The sequence below is a fragment of the Staurois parvus genome, unplaced genomic scaffold, assembly GCF_062004578.1.
Source record: "Staurois parvus isolate SC_StPar_1 unplaced genomic scaffold, SC_StPar_1.0 ptg000221l, whole genome shotgun sequence".
Classification (NCBI taxonomy): Eukaryota; Metazoa; Chordata; class Amphibia; order Anura; family Ranidae; genus Staurois; species Staurois parvus.
The window spans coordinates 1,152,422-1,170,000 of NW_028318017.1; the positions used below are offsets into that span (position 1 = coordinate 1,152,422).

General features: G+C 44.3%; 2 protein-coding genes across 2 annotated transcripts in view; one reads left to right on the forward strand and one right to left on the reverse strand.

The window, feature by feature from the left end:
* LOC149460729 (uncharacterized) overlaps positions 1-17,579 on the reverse strand; it is a 106,581-nt gene that overhangs the window by 31,909 nt on the left and 57,093 nt on the right. Inside the window, 1 exon segment of the mRNA XM_089679224.1 lies at positions 17,178-17,579. This exon segment is cut by the window's right edge and continues 368 nt beyond it. Coding sequence (XP_089535350.1) covers positions 17,178-17,579 — 402 coding nt within the window.
* LOC149460730 (uncharacterized) lies at positions 7,050-9,413 on the forward strand. Its single transcript, XM_089679306.1, has one exon. The coding sequence runs from the start codon at positions 7,118-7,120 to the stop codon at positions 8,009-8,011; it is 894 nt and encodes a 297-aa protein (XP_089535432.1). The 5' UTR covers positions 7,050-7,117; the 3' UTR covers positions 8,012-9,413.

A 17,579-nucleotide genomic window follows, 5' to 3' on the forward strand; every position in this document is an offset into this window, starting at 1 on the left:
CCCTTATGTATTATACATGGAGATCATATCCCCCCTTATGTATTATACATGGAGATCATATCCCCTTATGTATTATACATGGAGATCATATCCCCCTTATGTATTATACATGGAGGTCATATCCACCCTTATGTATTATACATGGAGACCATATCCCCCCTTATGTATTATACATGGAGATCATATCCCCCCTTATGTACTATACATGGAGACCATATCCCCCCTTATGTATTGTACATGGAGATCATATCCCCCCTCATGTATTATACATGGAGATCATATCCCCCCCTTATGTATTATACATGGAGATCATATCCCCCTTATGTATTATACATGGAGATCATATCCCCCCTTATGTATTATACATGGAGATCATATCCCCCCTTATGTATTATACATGGAGACCATATCCCCCCTTATGTATTATACATGGAGATCATATCCCCCCTTATGTACTATACATGGAGATCATATCCCCCCTTATGTACTATACATGGTGATCATATCCCCCCTTATGTATTATACATGGTGATCATATCCCCCCTTATGTATTATACATGGAGATCATATCCCCCTTATGTATTATACATGGAGATCATATCCCCCCTTATGTATTATACATGGAGATCATATCCCCCCTCATGTATTATACATGGAGATCATATCCCCCCTCATGTATTATACATGGAGATCTTATCCCCCTTATGTATTATACATGGAGATCATATCCCCCCTTATGTATTATACATGGAGATCTTATCCCCCTTATGTATTATACATGGAGATCATATCCCCCCTTATGTATTATACATGGAGATCATATCCCCCCCTTATGTATTATACATGGAGATCATATCCCCCTTATGTATTATACATGGAGATCATATCCCCCCTTATGTATTATACATGGAGATCATATCCCCCTTATGTATTATACATGGAGACCATATCCTCCCTTATGTATTATACATGGAGATCATATCCCCCCTTATGTACTATACATGGAGATCATATCCCCCCTTATGTACTATACATGGTGATCATATCCCCCCTTATGTATTATACATGGTGATCATATCCCCCCTTATGTATTATACATGGAGATCATATCCCCCTTATGTATTATACATGGAGATCATATCCCCCCTTATGTATTATACATGGAGATCATATCCCCCCTCATGTATTATACATGGAGATCATATCCCCCCTCATGTATTATACATGGAGATCTTATCCCCCTTATGTATTATACATGGAGATCATATCCCCCCTTATGTATTATACATGGAGATCTTATCCCCCTTATGTATTATACATGGAGATCATATCCCCCCTTATGTATTATACATGGAGATCATATCCCCCCCTTATGTATTATACATGGAGATCATATCCCCCCTTATGTATTATACATGGAGATCATATCCCCCCTTATGTATTATACATGGAGATCATATCCCCCTTATGTATTATAGATGGAGATCATATCCCCCCCTTATGTATTATATATGGAGATCTTATCCCCCTTATGTATTATACATGGAGATCATATCCCCCCTTATGTATTATACATGGAGATCATATCCCCCTTATGTATTATAGATGGAGATCATATCCCCCCCCTTATGTATTATACATGGAGATCATATCCCCCTTATGTATTATACATGGAGATCATATCCCCCCTTATGTATTATACATGGAGATCATATCCCCCCCTTATGTATTATACATGGAGATCATATCCCCCCTTATGTATTATACATGGAGATCATATCCCCCCCTTATGTATTATACATGGAGATCATATCCCCCCTTAATCTCCTCTTCTCAGTAGAGAATACATTCAGTTCCTCTAATCTCTCCTCATAGCTGATCTCCTCCATGCCTCGTATCAGTTTAGTTGCCCTTCTCTGTACTTTCTCCAGTTCCCCAATGTTCTTTTTGTGAATTAGAGCCCAAAACTGAACTGCATATTCCAGATGAGGTCTTACTAATAATTTGTACCGGGGGGGGGGGGGTGATATCTCTCTCTCTGGAGCTTATACCTCTCCTAATACAAGAGAGGATTTTGCTCGTTTTAGAACATGCAGCTTTGCATTGCATGCCATTATTAACTTGTAATCTACTAGAACCCCCAGATTCTTCTCCACCATGGACCCCCAGATCCTTCTCCACCACTGACCCCTACCCCTCCAGATTCTTCTCCACAATTGCCCCCCAGATCCTTTTCCACCATTGACCCTCCAAGATCCTTCTCCACCATTGACCCCCCTCTGATCTTTCTCCACCATTGTCCCCCAGATCCTTCTCCACCATTGTCCCCCAGATCCTTCTCCACCATTTTCCCCCAGATCCTTCTCCACCATTGTCTCCTCCAGATCTTTCTCCACCCTTGACCCCCCAGATCCTTCCCCACCATTGACCCCCCAGATCCTTCTCCACAATTGTCCCCCACAGTTGTACCCTCCTAGTATGTTTGATGCATTCATATTCTTAGCCCCCAAGTGAAGAACCCTACATTTATCAACATTAACCCTCATTGGCCCCATAGTCCCCCAATTACACAGAGCATTGAGGTCGGCTTGTAAGTTGGAGACATCCTGTAAGGACGTTATTCCCCGGCACAGCTTGGTGTCATCTGCAGACTGGAATGGGATTTATAATCTCACACCCCATATTGTTTATATATATATTAATAAGTAAGGGTCCCAACACTGAACCTTGGGGTACCCCACTAATAACACTGAACCCTGGGGTACCCCACTAATAACACTGAACCTTGGGGTACCCCACTAATAACATTAAACCTTGAGATACCCCACTAACACTGAATCTTGGGGTACCCCACTAATCACAATGAACCTTGGGGTACACCACTGAAGACACTGAACCTTGGGGTACCCCTCTGACACCCCTAGACCATTCAGAGTATGAATCATTAACCACTACTCTCTGAATACCATCTTTTAGCCAGTTTTCTATCCATTTACATACAGATTTTTCCAGCCCGTAGAGTTTACCTTACACATTAGCCGTGTGTGGGGAACTGTGTCCAAGTATACCACGTCCACCGCCACCCCTCTGTCCAAGTATACCACGTCCACCGCCACCCCTCTGTCCAAGTATACCACGTCCACCACCACCCCTCTGTCCAAGTATACCACGTCAACCACCACCCCTCTGTCCAAGTATACCACATCCACCGCCACCCCTCTGTCCAAGTATACCACGTCCACCGCCACCCCTCTGTCCAAGTATACCACATCCACCACCACCCCTCTGTCCAAGTATACCACGTCCAGCGCCACCCCTCTGTCCAAGTATACCACGTCCACCACCACCCCTCTGTCCAAGTATACCACGTCCACCTCCACCTCTCTGTCCAAGTATACCACATCCACCACCACCCCTCTGTCCAAGTATACCACGTCCACCGCCACCCCTCTGTCCAAGTATACCACGTCCACCGCCACCCCTCTGTCCAAGTATACCACGTCCACCGCCACCCCTCTGTCCAAGTATACCACGTCCACCGCCACCCCTCTGTCCAAGTATACCACGTCCACCGCCACCCCTCTGTCCAAGTATACCACATCCACCGCCACCCCTCTGTCCAAGTATACCACGTCCACCACCACCCCTCTGTCCAAGTATACCATGTCCAACCCACCCCCCTGTCCAAGTATACCACATCTACCGCCACCCCTCTGTCCGAGTATACCATGTCCACCGCCACCCCTCTGTCCAAGTATACCACGTCCACCGCCACCCCTCTGTCCAAGTATACCATGTCCACCGCCACCCCTCTGTCCAAGTATACCACGTCCACCGCCACCCCTCTGTCCAAGTATACCACAGCCACCCCTCTGTCCAAGTATACCACGCCCACCCCCACCCCTCTGTCCAATTATACCACATCTACCACAACCCCTCTGTCCGAGTATACCATGTCCACCGCCACCCCTCTGTCCAAGTATACCACAGCCACCCCTCTGTCCAAGTATACCACATCCACTGCCACCCCTCTGTCCTAGTATACCACATCCACCGCCACCGCTCTGTCCAAGCATACCGTGTCCACTGACACCCCTCTGTCCAAGTATACCACGTCCACCGCCACCCCTCTGTCCAAGTATACCACGTCCACCGCCACCCCTCTGTCCAAGTATACCACGTCCACTGCCACCTCTCTTTCCAAGTATACCATGTCCACAGCCATCCCTTTGTCCAAGTATACCACGTCCACAGCCACCCCTCTGTCCAGGTATACCACGTCCACCGCCACCCCTCTGTCCAAGTATACAATGTCCACAGCCACCCCTCTGTCCAAGTATAGCACGTCCACTGCCATCCCTCTGTCCAAGGATTTGCTCACCTCCAATCTAACCTGTTTTATGATGGTTTAATCCCAGCTCACCTCTACATGTTGTCTACAGTAAACATTTAAGCTTCCACTGATTACAGAATACTAATACTGTGAGTCCTGAACCTTATACTATATAACTTGTACATTACATACTCCTGACCCCTGCACTATGTACTCTATGTTGTACATTACATACTCCTGACCCCTGCACTATATAATCTGTTGTACATTACATACTCCTGACCCCTGCACTATATACTCTATGTTGTACATTACATACTCCTGACCCCTGCACTATATACTCTATGTTGTACATTACATACTCCTGACCCCTGCACTATATACTCTATGTTGTACATTACATACTCCTGACCCCTGCACTATATACTCTATGTTGTACATTACATACTCCTGACCCCTGCACTATATACTCTATGTTGTACATTACAGACTCCTGACCCCTGCACTATATACTCTATGTTGTACATTACATACTCCTGACCCCTGCACTATATACTCTTTGTTGTACATTACATTCTCCTGACCCCTGCACTATATACTCTGTTGTACATTACATACTCCTGACCCCTGCACTATATACTCTGTTGTACAATACATCCTCCTGACCCCTGCACTATATACTCTATGTTGTACATTGCATCCTCCTGACCCCTGCACTATATACTCTGTGTTGTACATTGCATCCTCCTGACCCCTGCACTATATACTCTATGTCGTACATTACATACTCCTGACCCCTGCAGTATATACTGTGTTGTACATTACATTCTCCTGACCCCTGCACTGTATACTCTTAGTTGTACATTACATACTCCAGACTTCTGCTCTTCCCCCTCCCCCCACTGCTATATTTACACATAATATGGATTCTCTTTTGTTACACCCATTTCCTCCCAGCTGGACATTTTATATCGGATGATGTGATTGGAGACAGACTTTTACATGGTGATAATATTGTGATAACATCCTCCAACTTTGGACCCTTAAACAGAAAGTGATAATGAGGGAGGAGTCAATACCCCAATGATGGTGGTCTTCAGGATCAGTCCAGTCTTCATCTTGGTTGTTCTCCCCCCATCCTCACTCTCTGACCTCTGGTGGGGCTCAGCCCCGCTGTTCTTCATGACTAAATCATGGACTAAATAAGGAAGTGCAGTACTTCTTGTGTTGGGAAGATGGCGATGAGTGATAGAGGGGGTGGGGACCCTCGTCCTATAATCCCCTTGTAGCAAACTTGCTCATCAGAGTTGGACGCGGAGTTCCCCTTTTTTATTAGGAGTATGCCTCAATCCTTTATTTTCCCCCTCCCTTCCTGATAGTCACAGTGACACATGGTGAGGTGGTATGGGTCAACCGCAGGTTAAGGCATCCTTAGTTCGGTGCCGAGCAGTCTGTGAAAGTGTAGGCTTCCTCACCTAAGTCATGATAAGGCCAGTGTTCCTCAGATAATTGGGAAGCACTGACCCAAGAACCCGTGTAGGCTCACACATCATAAAACAGATAAGGCAGCTTCTCCCAAGAATTGAGAAGGAAAAGAGATTGTAACCTCATAAAACCTAACAGTTAAAGGTGACAGAATGAAATGAACATTCCTCCAGTCAGGTTTTTCCCTATGTTTCATGTCATGGATTGGTTCTAATTCAGAGTTCGCCGACTGACCCCTCCCAAAACAGCGTATTGGCCAGTATTCAGAGCCACCCCCCCCCCCTGCAGGGGGACTTTAAAAGACAGGCTGGCAAGCCTAAAGAGTTAAGCTAAAGTGATCTCCTAATTTTAACATCGTAAAAGCAGGAGATCAAAGACCCTTTCCGCTCTGCAAGTTGGATCTGCTTACCTTAAGGCTGAACATGGCAAGTAACTTAACCTTTTAACTTCTCCCTGTTATCTCTTTGCTGTGCTGGGCTGTTTTCTATGTATATATAAATATATATCTCAGTTACATCTTTTTTCTGTAAATATTTTATTGCACCTGTTTGACTCTTTTAGTAATAAATCTTTCTTTTTGAAAGTGTTAAACTGTTTCTAAAGCGCTTAATTGCAATTTACGAATCCCTGCCTTCTGAAGAGACGCTACTGTGTTTGTTAAATCCTCTGTCCAATCGGCCTGCAGTGACCGTATTGGACAGGAGACTTTCAACCATTACAGTGTATATTGGATAAAGAGTTTCCCCTTTCTCTGTACAAAAAGGGGTGGTGGCAGTGAAGGGTTAGTTGCGTAATTAACCTGACCCAGTAACAAGCGCATTCAGGCTGCCGGTGCGTCGATTGTGTTCCATTAGCTGGACAATCGTTGTGCAGGGCGCAGCTGAGTGCGGCATTGTTACGCGTGTTACATCGCGGTTTTAGATCGGCCGGTCCTTTGGTCACGAGTTTGGTGAGAAGGTCTGGGGTCTGACGCCGCGGGCGTGACGTATTATTGTTGGCCACGGTTGTGCGATTGTCGCATGTTGAAGGTGGCGAACGGGTGACCGTGACAACCCTCATCACTGTCTCTCCTATAAAAGACAGTTCTGGTTGTTTCCTCACTCTCTGACTAAGGTCCATGAATAAAGAAATGACCTGGTAGGAGATCAGAGGAGCCATTTCCTAGTTCCCTTGAGAGTGGAATTGTAAGCTCCTCAGAGACCAAGCTGCCTGATGTGGGCGGAGTTCTGGTTTGGGGGAACCAATCAGCTCCTGTCTAGTAATCCTCTTTGTCTTTGTATTTTAGTCCATGGCCGGGAGATGAGGAAAACCTCCGAGGATTGTCTCACTTTGCCTCCAGACTGGAAAGTAGAAGATGAGGACATCACAGAGTCTAGTCCAGGAGAAAACCCGGCTCCCTCCAATGTCCATCCGGCACCACCCAGTGTAGATGGACCATCGGATTCCTCGTATCCTGAGGAACCTCAGACTGTGCGGGACCGGGCCGACCTTACAACAGGGAAGAGCTTCTCCTGTACTGAGTGCGGGAAGAGGTTCCGTTCTACATACCATCTTAATAGGCATAAAAGGTCTCACACGGGAGAGAAACCTTATTCCTGTACTGAGTGCGGGAAATGTTTTTCAGTGAAGTCCAGTCTTCACACACATCAGAAATTGCACAAAGGGGAGAGTCCGTATTCCTGTTCTAAGTGCAGGAAATGTTTTTCAAAGAAGTCCAATCTTCACACACATCAGAGATCTCACACAGGGGAGAAGCCATATTCCTGCCCTGAGTGCGGGAAATGTTTTTCAAAGAAGTCCAATCTTTACAGACATCAGAAATCTCACACGGGGGAGAAGTCACATTCCTGTCCTGAGTGCGGGAAGGGTTTCCATCATAAATCAGAACTTCATGTGCATGAAAGATCTCACACGGGGGAAAAGCCGTATTCCTGTCCTGAGTGTGGGAAATGTTTTTCAGTGAAGTCCAATCTTTACACACATCAGAGATCTCACACGGGGGAGAAGCCGTATTCCTGTCCTGAGTGTGGGAAATTTTTTTCATTGAAGTCCAGTCTTTATAGACATCAGAGATCTCACACGGGGGAGAAACTATTTTTCTGTTCTGAGTGTGGGAAATGTTTTTCAGAGAAGTCCAAACTTCATAGTCATCAGAGATCTCACACGGGGCAAAAGTCGTATTCCTGTCCTTAGTGCAGAAAATGCTTTTCAGTAAAGTCTCATCTTTACAGACATCATAGATCTCACACAGGCGAAAAGCCACATTCCTGCCCTGAGTGCGGGAAATGTTTTTCAGTGAAGTCCCTTCTTCACACACATCAGAGATCTCATACAGGTGAGAAGCCGTATTCCTGTCCTGAGTGCAGGAAATGTTTTTCACATATGTCCACTCTTTACAGACATCAGAGATCTCACACGGGGCAGAAGCCATATTCCTGTCCTGAGTGTGGGAAATGTTTTGCGTGGAAGTCCATTCTTCATACACATCAGAGATCTCACACAGGGGAGAAGCTATATTCTTGTACTGAGTGTGGGAAATGTATTTCAGTGAAGTCCAATCTTTACACACATCAGAGATCTCACACTGGGGTGAAGCCGTATTCCTGTCCTGAGTGAGGGAAATGTTCCTCACTGACATCCTGTCTTCCTGTACATCAGGGGTCCCACACAACCCTGGAGGTGTATTAGTGCCTTGAGTGTGGGAAATGTCTTCTAGATGAATGTTGCTGGACATCCCAGCTCTCATGTGGGGAAGAAGCACACCCTGATATACACCTCAGATATACTCCATGGCTGATCTTCATCATGGAAGAAACAGTTCATAAGGAGATCAGAGGTCCCCAAAGACATGGATGAAGTGTGGGACCGGGTCGGCCATTGATGGCAGGAGAAGAAGTTTTCAATGTATTTTCCATCAATGGAAGACATTCCAGCAGCTCAGATGTGATCCTAATAACATTGGTTCCCCCATTCACACAGGAGGAATGGACATGAACTCTCACTGAGGGAATTGCTATACAAACATTCTATGAATAGACCCCCAAATGTCAGGAGACGTTTCTATAAAGACGGGAAGTATGGAGCAGAGAAATGAAGAGACCTCCCAGCAATGTTATTACCAGGCTGCAGCTAGGGGGAGCTCTAATTTCACCCCAGCAGAGTGATCCCATCTAGCCCACATTAACCCTCTCACTGCCAGAGCTGTTTCTGCATGATTTTGCACACATAGGAAAATGCAGATTTTGGTCCTGAAGATGAGATAAACCCCCAAACATCTATTCTGTGACATCAGAGGCCCTGGAGAATAAAATGGTGGTGATTGTTAAGGTGTTCCCCGTACACAGATTCCCCTTCATATCCGCCTTTATTTCCTCCTTTCCCCCATTTTCTATGTTGGGATCTTTTCTACAATACTTTGTTATAATAATGGAACACGTTGTGTATTGTATTGTACACCAATAATAATGACTCCGCCCCCACATTCCAGACAAGGGATCTTCCTGACCAATCGGATTCCTTCCTTTACTATTTCCTGATTTTTATGCTTCAATCTTGTTAAATGTAAAATTATAATAAAACATTTATTGAACAAAAACTATTGTGTGTGTCGCTGCAATGAGGGCAAACTTCAATATAGAACATTGCTCCTCGGTGACACCTCACACCCTTCAATAACTGCGCAGAGTGCGGGGGTCAGCAGTATATCATATACAGCCCACCATACAGAGTGCAGAGGAGGGCTGTAGTGTGCCCCCCCTCCTGATCCATACCAGGCCACGTGCCCACAACATGGGGGTCACCTTACCAGGGGGGATTATCCCAGGCATAGCACCTTGGCTGGTGGCTGTGGGGATCTTTTGGTGGGAACATATTGGATTCTGTAAACCCCCTTTAATAACAAGGGGCCCCCATATACCGTCCCCCCATGTGAATGAGTATGGGGTATATAGTACCCGACAATAGCACCAGCCCAATGACAGCTCCCTGAACTGTCAACATCTACATAAGTGAAGGGACAGGGATGGTGGGACCTTATTACCCAAATGTGACCAGTGACCATATTTGGTCAGTGATGTCACTGCTATCCCCGCCCCCTTCCTTACATGGCAGGGATTCCCAATGACATCACTGATTCCTGGGGGTTTGGCCGCTGTACCCCTCCATGTCTTCCTCAGGCACCAGTGACAGCGGGAAGCTGTTATATATAGAAGTGGTAGAAATGTCTCTTCTACATGTGATGATCGGCTCCTGCAAAACACGGGACCGGAACAGGCAAAGTTTGGTTTGTACTGTCGCCTCATCCCTACTCTCCGACAACTAAAACCTAGTGGTCTGGTGTGCACTGCTGGGGAATGGAGAGTTCTGATTGGACCACCAGTACCTGTGTCATAATAATCTGGGGGTGTGCACTGCTCAGGCCTAGAGTGTTCTGATTGGACCACCAGTGCCTGTGTCATATTTGGGGGTGTGCACTGCTGGGGAATGGAGAGTTCTGATTGGACCACCATATTAATCTGGGGGCCGTGCGTTCCATCAGTGGAATGATTCTGGAAGGATGAGCTCCAGCTATGTATATGAGTGAGGTCCAGGGGTGGTTATCATGCTTCCATGCCTAAATGCTGAGCATGCCCAGTGCACTCCCTTCCCTAACAACACTGAGCTCAGCCGCTGCTCCTATAGAAGAAAGCACACGTGTATGTGCGACATTTGAACACGGGAATGTGATCACTCCTGTGTTGCTGGATATAATATAGACAGTGTGGGCATTTGCCATCCGGAATGGCCTACAGGTATTCCGGCTACATGAAGTTATAAAACTGCACAGTGTATGTCATCTACGTGGACCCCTTGTCTGCTCAGAATATTCTACCCAAAAAGCAAGTGCATCTCTAACCCCTTCCTGATACAGCATATACTCGGCCACAAGAAACTGGGTCATAACCACCTGCCCTCCGGAACATTTTATCCCCTTCCTGACCAGGCCATTTTTTGCAATACAGCACTGCGCTACATTAACTGGTAATTGTGCAGTAATGCAATGCAGTACCCAAACAACATTCATATCATTTTTTTCCCCACAAATAAAGCTTTCTTTTGGTGGTATTTGATCACCACTGGGTTTTTTTTTTTTGCAATATAAACAAAAAATACCCCAAATTTTGAAATGATATTTTCTACTTTCTGTTATTTAAAAAAAATCCAATAAATTTTAATGTAGTCATAAATTAAGGTTAAAGTGTGTTCTGCTACATGTCTTTGATAAAAAAAAATCCTAATAAGTGCAGCTTTTACTGTCTGACTGCCAGGTGATCAAATGTCAGGCAGTATAAACACCCTCCAAATAACCCATTTTTGGAAAGTAGAAACCCAAAAGAATTTGCTGAGAGGCATGCTGAGTCCAGGGAAGATTTTATTTTTGTCACAATTTTTTTTTTTTATAAATGACTTTTTTTTTTTTACACAAAATTGTCATTTTAATAAGATTTTTCTCACCCATGCCATGGGTATATGTAAAATTACACCCCAATGCATATTCTGATCCTTCTTCTGAGTATGGGGATACAATATGTGAGAGATTTTTTGGTGGCCTAGCTGCGCACGTGGCCAAAAACCAATGACCATCTTCAGGTTTTCACAAGCTGAAATGTCCTCATTTCACTTCCTCGCTACCTATCACAGTTTTAGAGGCCTTGAAATACCAGGGTAGGAGAAGCAATTCCCACAAATAACTACATTTTGGAAAGTAGATACCACAAGGTATTTGCTGAGAGGCATGGAGAGTTCATGGGTGGTTTCATTTTACTTTTTGCCACAAGTGTTTAGTAAATAAAACAGTAAAACATTTTTTTCCTTTTTTTTTTTTTTTTTTACACAAAGTTGTCAATTTGTGGAGATATTTCTCACACATGCCATGGGTATATGCAGAATTAAACACCAAAACACATTCATCTACTTCTCCCGAGTATGGTGATACCACAACTGAGAGATAGTTGGCAGCCTAGCTATGTACAGGCCCCCAAAAATGTGAGACCCTCACCGTGCCACATCCTAATCTGCATGTGTATTGTTTGGAACCAAAAGTTACCAAGTTATAGATTCTACTGAAACACCACGCGTCACTATGTAACATTGCAATTTTTTTTATTTCCACAAAAATTTTATTATTCACAATAAAAGCAAGTACATGTGTGTTATATTGGTCAACACCCAACCGAGATGGAGCCTGGAACTAGGCCTAATGATAACTATATATCAATTATTGTATACAGATTGTAAAGGTATAATTGGCCTGTAGTTCACATGTCCTCAGGAGATCCATACTCAGAAATTGATGCATTTTGCTAATTTTTCTCACTTCTCCAGGACTGATTTAGGTAGGTGTTGCCATACACAGTATAATATACAGTGGGGCAAAAAAGTATTTAGTCAGCCACCAATTGTGCAAGTTCTCCCACTTACAAAGATGAGAGAGGCCTGTAATTGGCATCATAGGTAGACTTCAACTACGAGAGACAAAATGAGAAAACAAATCCAGACAATCACATTGGCTGATTTGGAAAGAATTTATTTGCAAATTATGGTGGAAAATAAGTATTTGGTGAATATGAAAAGTTCATCTCAATACTTTGTTATATATCCTTTGTTGGCAATGACAGAGGTCAGACGTTTCCTGTAAGTCTTCACAAGGTTGGCACACACTGTTGCTGGTATGTTGGCCCATCCTCCATGCAGATCTCCTCTAGAGCAGTGATGTTTTGGGGCTGTCGCTGGGCAACACGGACTTTCAACTCCCTCCAAAGGTTTTCTATGGGGTTGAGATCTGGAGACTGGCTAGGTCACTCCAGGACCTTGAAATGCTTCTTACGAAGCCACTCCTTCGTTGCCTGGGTGGTATGTTTGGGATCATTGTCATGTTGGAAGACCCAGCCACGTTTCATCTTCAATGCCCTTGCTGATGGAAGGAGGTTTGCACTCAAAATCTCACGATACATGGCCCCATTCATTCTGTCCTGTACATGGATCAGTCGTCCTGGTCCCTTTGTGGAGAAACAGCCCCAAAGCATGATGTTGCCACCCCCATGCTTCACAGTAGGTATGGTGTTCTTTGGATGCAACTCAGCATTCTCTCTCCTCCAAACACGACGAGTTGTGTTTCTACCAAACAGTTCTATTTTGGTTTCATCTGACCATATGACATTCTCCCAATCCTCTACTGGATCATCCAAATGCTCTCTAGCAAACTTCAGACGGGCCCGGACATGTACTGGCTTAAGCAGGGGGACACGTCTGGCACTGCAGGATCTGAGTCCCTGGCGGTGTAGTGTGTTACTGATGGTAGCCTTTGTTACGTTGTTCCCAGCTCTCTGCAGGTCATTCACTAGGTCCCCCCGTGTGGTCCTGGGATTTTTGCTCACCGTTTTTGTGATCATTTTGACCCCACGGGGTGAGAACTTGCGTGGAGCCCCAGATCGAGCGAGATTATCAGTGGTCTTGTATGTCTTCCATTTTCTAATTATTGCTCCCACAGTTGATTTGCTCACACCAAGCTGCTTGTCTATTGCAGATTCAGTCTTCCCATCCTGGTGCAGGTCTACAAATTTTTGTTTCTGGTATCCTTCGACAGCTCTTTGGTCTTCACCATAGTGGAGTTTGGAGTGTGACTGTTTGAGGTTGTGTACAGGTATCTTTTATACTGATAACAAGTTCAAACAGGTGCCATTGATACAGGTAATGAGTGCAGGACAGAGGAGCCTCTTAAAGAAGAAGGTACAGGTCTGTGAGAGCCAGAAATCTTGCTTGTTTGTAGGTGACCAAATACTTATTTTCCACCATAATTTGCAAATAAATTCTTTCCAGATCAGCCAATGTGATTGTCTGGATTTGTTTTCTCATTTTGTCTCTCATAGTTGAGGTCTACCTATGATGCCAATTACAAGCCTCTCTCATCTTTTTAAGTGGGAGAACTTGCACTATTGGTGGTGACTAAATACTTTTTTGCCCCACTGTATATATATATATGTATATATAAATGTATAATGTGAACATATTATCAACAATCCATAATACATCTATATGTCACTAAAAGCATGCTTGCCTGAACAAAACCTTTCTGAACAGTGGATGGTTTGAAGAGGTCTCTAGGGTGGATGTAGGAGCACACCACCAAAGAAGGGGGAGAGATACACCTCCGAGGATAATTCCCAGACACTATGTAAGACAGATTATCACCATAATTAGATGAAACTTCCAGAAACATTCCCTCTTGAAATGGGGCAACAGATTATACCAGCAGAGGGAACTGCACTCACCAAGCATACATGTTGTAGCCTTTACTCTCTTCTATATTCTGCTCATAATTTAAAAGGCTTTTTCTAAACATCCAAAATCCACTTTATTTGTATTTCATATATCTTCGTCAATATGGAGCCAAGTTTCAGAGAGACCAGCAAATTATATGTCCATTCATGCTGCAAATATTATGACAAAAATCCCCCTCTGTAACCACTGTCAGCACCTTTGCTGACATTGTGGTGGATACTAACATGGCACGCATACAGCCACCCAAAAGACTGCCATCCACAATGATTTCTCTGACACATCTAAAAGTAGAAATTACATTAGGCAAACTATCTTACATCAACTATAATCAGTTAATATATATCAGAATAATCCATGATCCTGTATTCCTCACCGTAAATGTAAGACCCCCAGAATCCAATGACCACCTTCAGGCTTTCAAAGAGCATTGCATTACCGCACAATTACCAGTTAATGTTGCTTTCTTACTTCCTAGCACAGATTTGGAGACCCTGAAAATGCCAGGATAGTCCAAAAACTCCCCCCAATTGACCCTTTTATGGAAAGTAGGCACCCCAAGGAATTTGATAAGAGGCATGAAGAGTATTTTGCAGATCTCATTTTTATATATATATATATATATATATATTTTTTTTTTTTCCCTTTCTTCATTTTTCAAAAAACATGAAGCAACATATAAGATCTGCGAAATATTCACCATGCCTCTTAGCAAATACCTTGTAGTATCTACTTTCCAAAAAGGGGTCATTTGTGCTATCCTGGCACACTTGCTGGGGAGATAAGGTGACCAAAAAAGTTCATGAGGGACTCATCTAAGCAGATGTTTTGGGACCAGTAATTTACGAGGGTCCACATTTTGTGGAGCCGATCATAGTCAGGGTCACTTCGAGGATGACAGACGGTATGTCATTAAAATGCATGAAAAGCATTATATTCTCATATCTATGCCTAGCCATTGCAGCAGAGACCTCAAGCATATGATGAATCGGGTGTGTGGACCAACAGGAACGCAGTTCATTCTTTTTTATAATGTCCATGTCGAGGGTTAGGCCCTCCAAAAAAATTTAAACTTGAAAAGGTCTGGCAAGGTATGAATTCAGGTTGGGGGCAATGTACTGATCAGCATAAAGATTACTTTGGTCTACAATGAAATCATATAGTTAAAAAAAAGGGGGGGAGTTGTTAAATTGTCTGTTTCCACCTGAATTCCAGGCTGGCCTATGAATGGGGAAGTATGGGTGCTGCTGAATCTGGGGGCTGCCAAATCAGGATTTGCAAGCACCTCTGGAAGGACACTATGAGCTCTATGGTCATGTGTTCAAATTCTTGGTGGCTGCGGGATGCTACTAGTGCTCGCCACCTCACCAACTTAGACTGTACTTCTGGGACTCATCACGCCAACATGAGATACCGCAGTGGTGGTGGGTAAAAGACCAGGATGTACTAGGCTGCTAGTGCCCGCCAGCTCACCAAAAGGTAGTGCCGCACTAGTACTGGCACTCTGCTGCATATGAGAATAATCCTGCATTTCTAACACCTCAGCAACCTTGGTATGGGGTTGGGTATGCCTGACCTTAGCAGGGACCTCTTCTCCATCATCTGAGCTCACTGTCAGGATGTTGCTGCTTTCTATAGGTTCATATTCCGAGCCTGATTCTGACAGTGAGACTTCCCCTTCACTCTCATCTGACATGCTCAGAATCCTGAAGGCCTCTTCACTAGTGTACGTTTCCAGTTGCTGTGTTTACAAATATGGACACAGGCTGATCTCTGATTTTGTACAGGTGATCAGCAGGTCCAGGCCACAAATCATTGGCCTGGACCTAATAATCAACTTGTGCTGTACTAAATGACAGCACAGTCAGGGTGGTGGGCTTGTGAGCGTACAAGTACTATATATGATCTGTCACAGAGGGGCTCCCCTGCCGCAGTATAAGTGCTGTGGGTGGACCTGAACTGGTTACAGTCAGTTTGTTTGCCAACGGGCATTTGATAACTTTGGTCCAACCCAACACCTCGCTGCCAGTCCTACTCTCTATACTCCATACATTTCCCTTTCCTCTGTAAAACAGAATTATAGTTTCCTTGGCCCACCTCCTACCTGGATTATTTGGGCATTCATCTCCCTCGCTCGTACAACACACTCCATGAGGCCAACTACATCCCCACTTTCAAATACTTGAGAGTCCTACTTCTGTCCTGGACTCATCTTCACCTCTCCTGGATAGGGAGGATCAGTGATGGAAATATGACAAATTTTACCAAAACTCCTTTCCTTGTTCCATACTCTTCCAATCTCCATCTCCTCCTATACTCTCAAATCTTTTTAAAATCCGTTTTTGTGATTCCACTGAGCAGACAAAGGGCCACAAATCTCAAGACATGCGATATTTATACATAAGGAACAAGGAGGTTGGCTGTTTCAGCTTTTACTAAATATTTCTTGGTGCCCAGATTACCCCACTAACCTCCCTTTACACCACAATACATGGCTCCTTATGGGTTGACTTAGAAGCATTGCTCTGTTCTCAAACTTCTCACCGTTCACTCCCATGGCTTCCTCCAAAATCCATTGAAAACCTAGAACACAGTATTCTCTGCTCACAAAATACATGTTGGAGCTACTCAAACAGCAGCCAGGAGGACCCGGTGTCATTCTCAGTGGCAGGACCTCACACTTCCACACCTCCATCAGACCTCCAAGTGTTTGTGAGAGCTTCTGCTAGAACATTGAGTCCATTGATTCCATTTTTATTCTTCTCCTGCTATCAATGGCCAACCCGGTCCCACACTTCATCCATGTCTTTGGTGACCTCTGATCTCCTTATGAACGGTTTCTTCCATGATGAAGATCAGCCATGAAGTATATCTGAGGTGTATATCAGGGTGTGCTTCTTCCTCACATGAGAGCTGGGATGTCCAACAACATTCATCTAGAAGACATTTCCCATACTCAAGGCATCAATACACCTCGAGGGTTGTGCTGGATCCCTGATGTACAGGAAGACAGGATTTCAGTGAGGAACAATTCAATCACTCAGGACAGGGAAGTCCCTTCTCCCCCCATGTGAGATCTCTGATGTCTGGAAAGACTGGATTTGTGTGAAAAACATTTCCCGCACTCACAACAGGAAAATGGCTTTACCCCTGTGTGAGATCTCAGATGTGTGTCAAGATGGTACTTCTGCAAAAAGCATTTTCCGCACTCTAGACAGGAATATGGCCTTTCCCCCGCGTGAGATCTCTGATGCTTGTAAAGATTGAACTTCACTGAAAAACATTTCCCGCACTCAGGACAGGAATACGGCTTCTCCCCTGTGTGAGATCTCTGATGTATGTAAAGTCTAGACTTCCTTGAAAAACATTCCCCACACTGAGTACAGGAGTATGGTTTTTCCCCTGTGTGAAGCCTTAGATGTGTAACAAAATGTGAATTTTGTAC

What these genes read in the sequence shown, in the direction of transcription:
- LOC149460730 (XM_089679306.1), top strand. Translation starts at nt 7,118, where the DNA reads ATGAGGAAAACCTCCGAGGATTGTCTCACTTTGCCTCCAGACTGGAAA.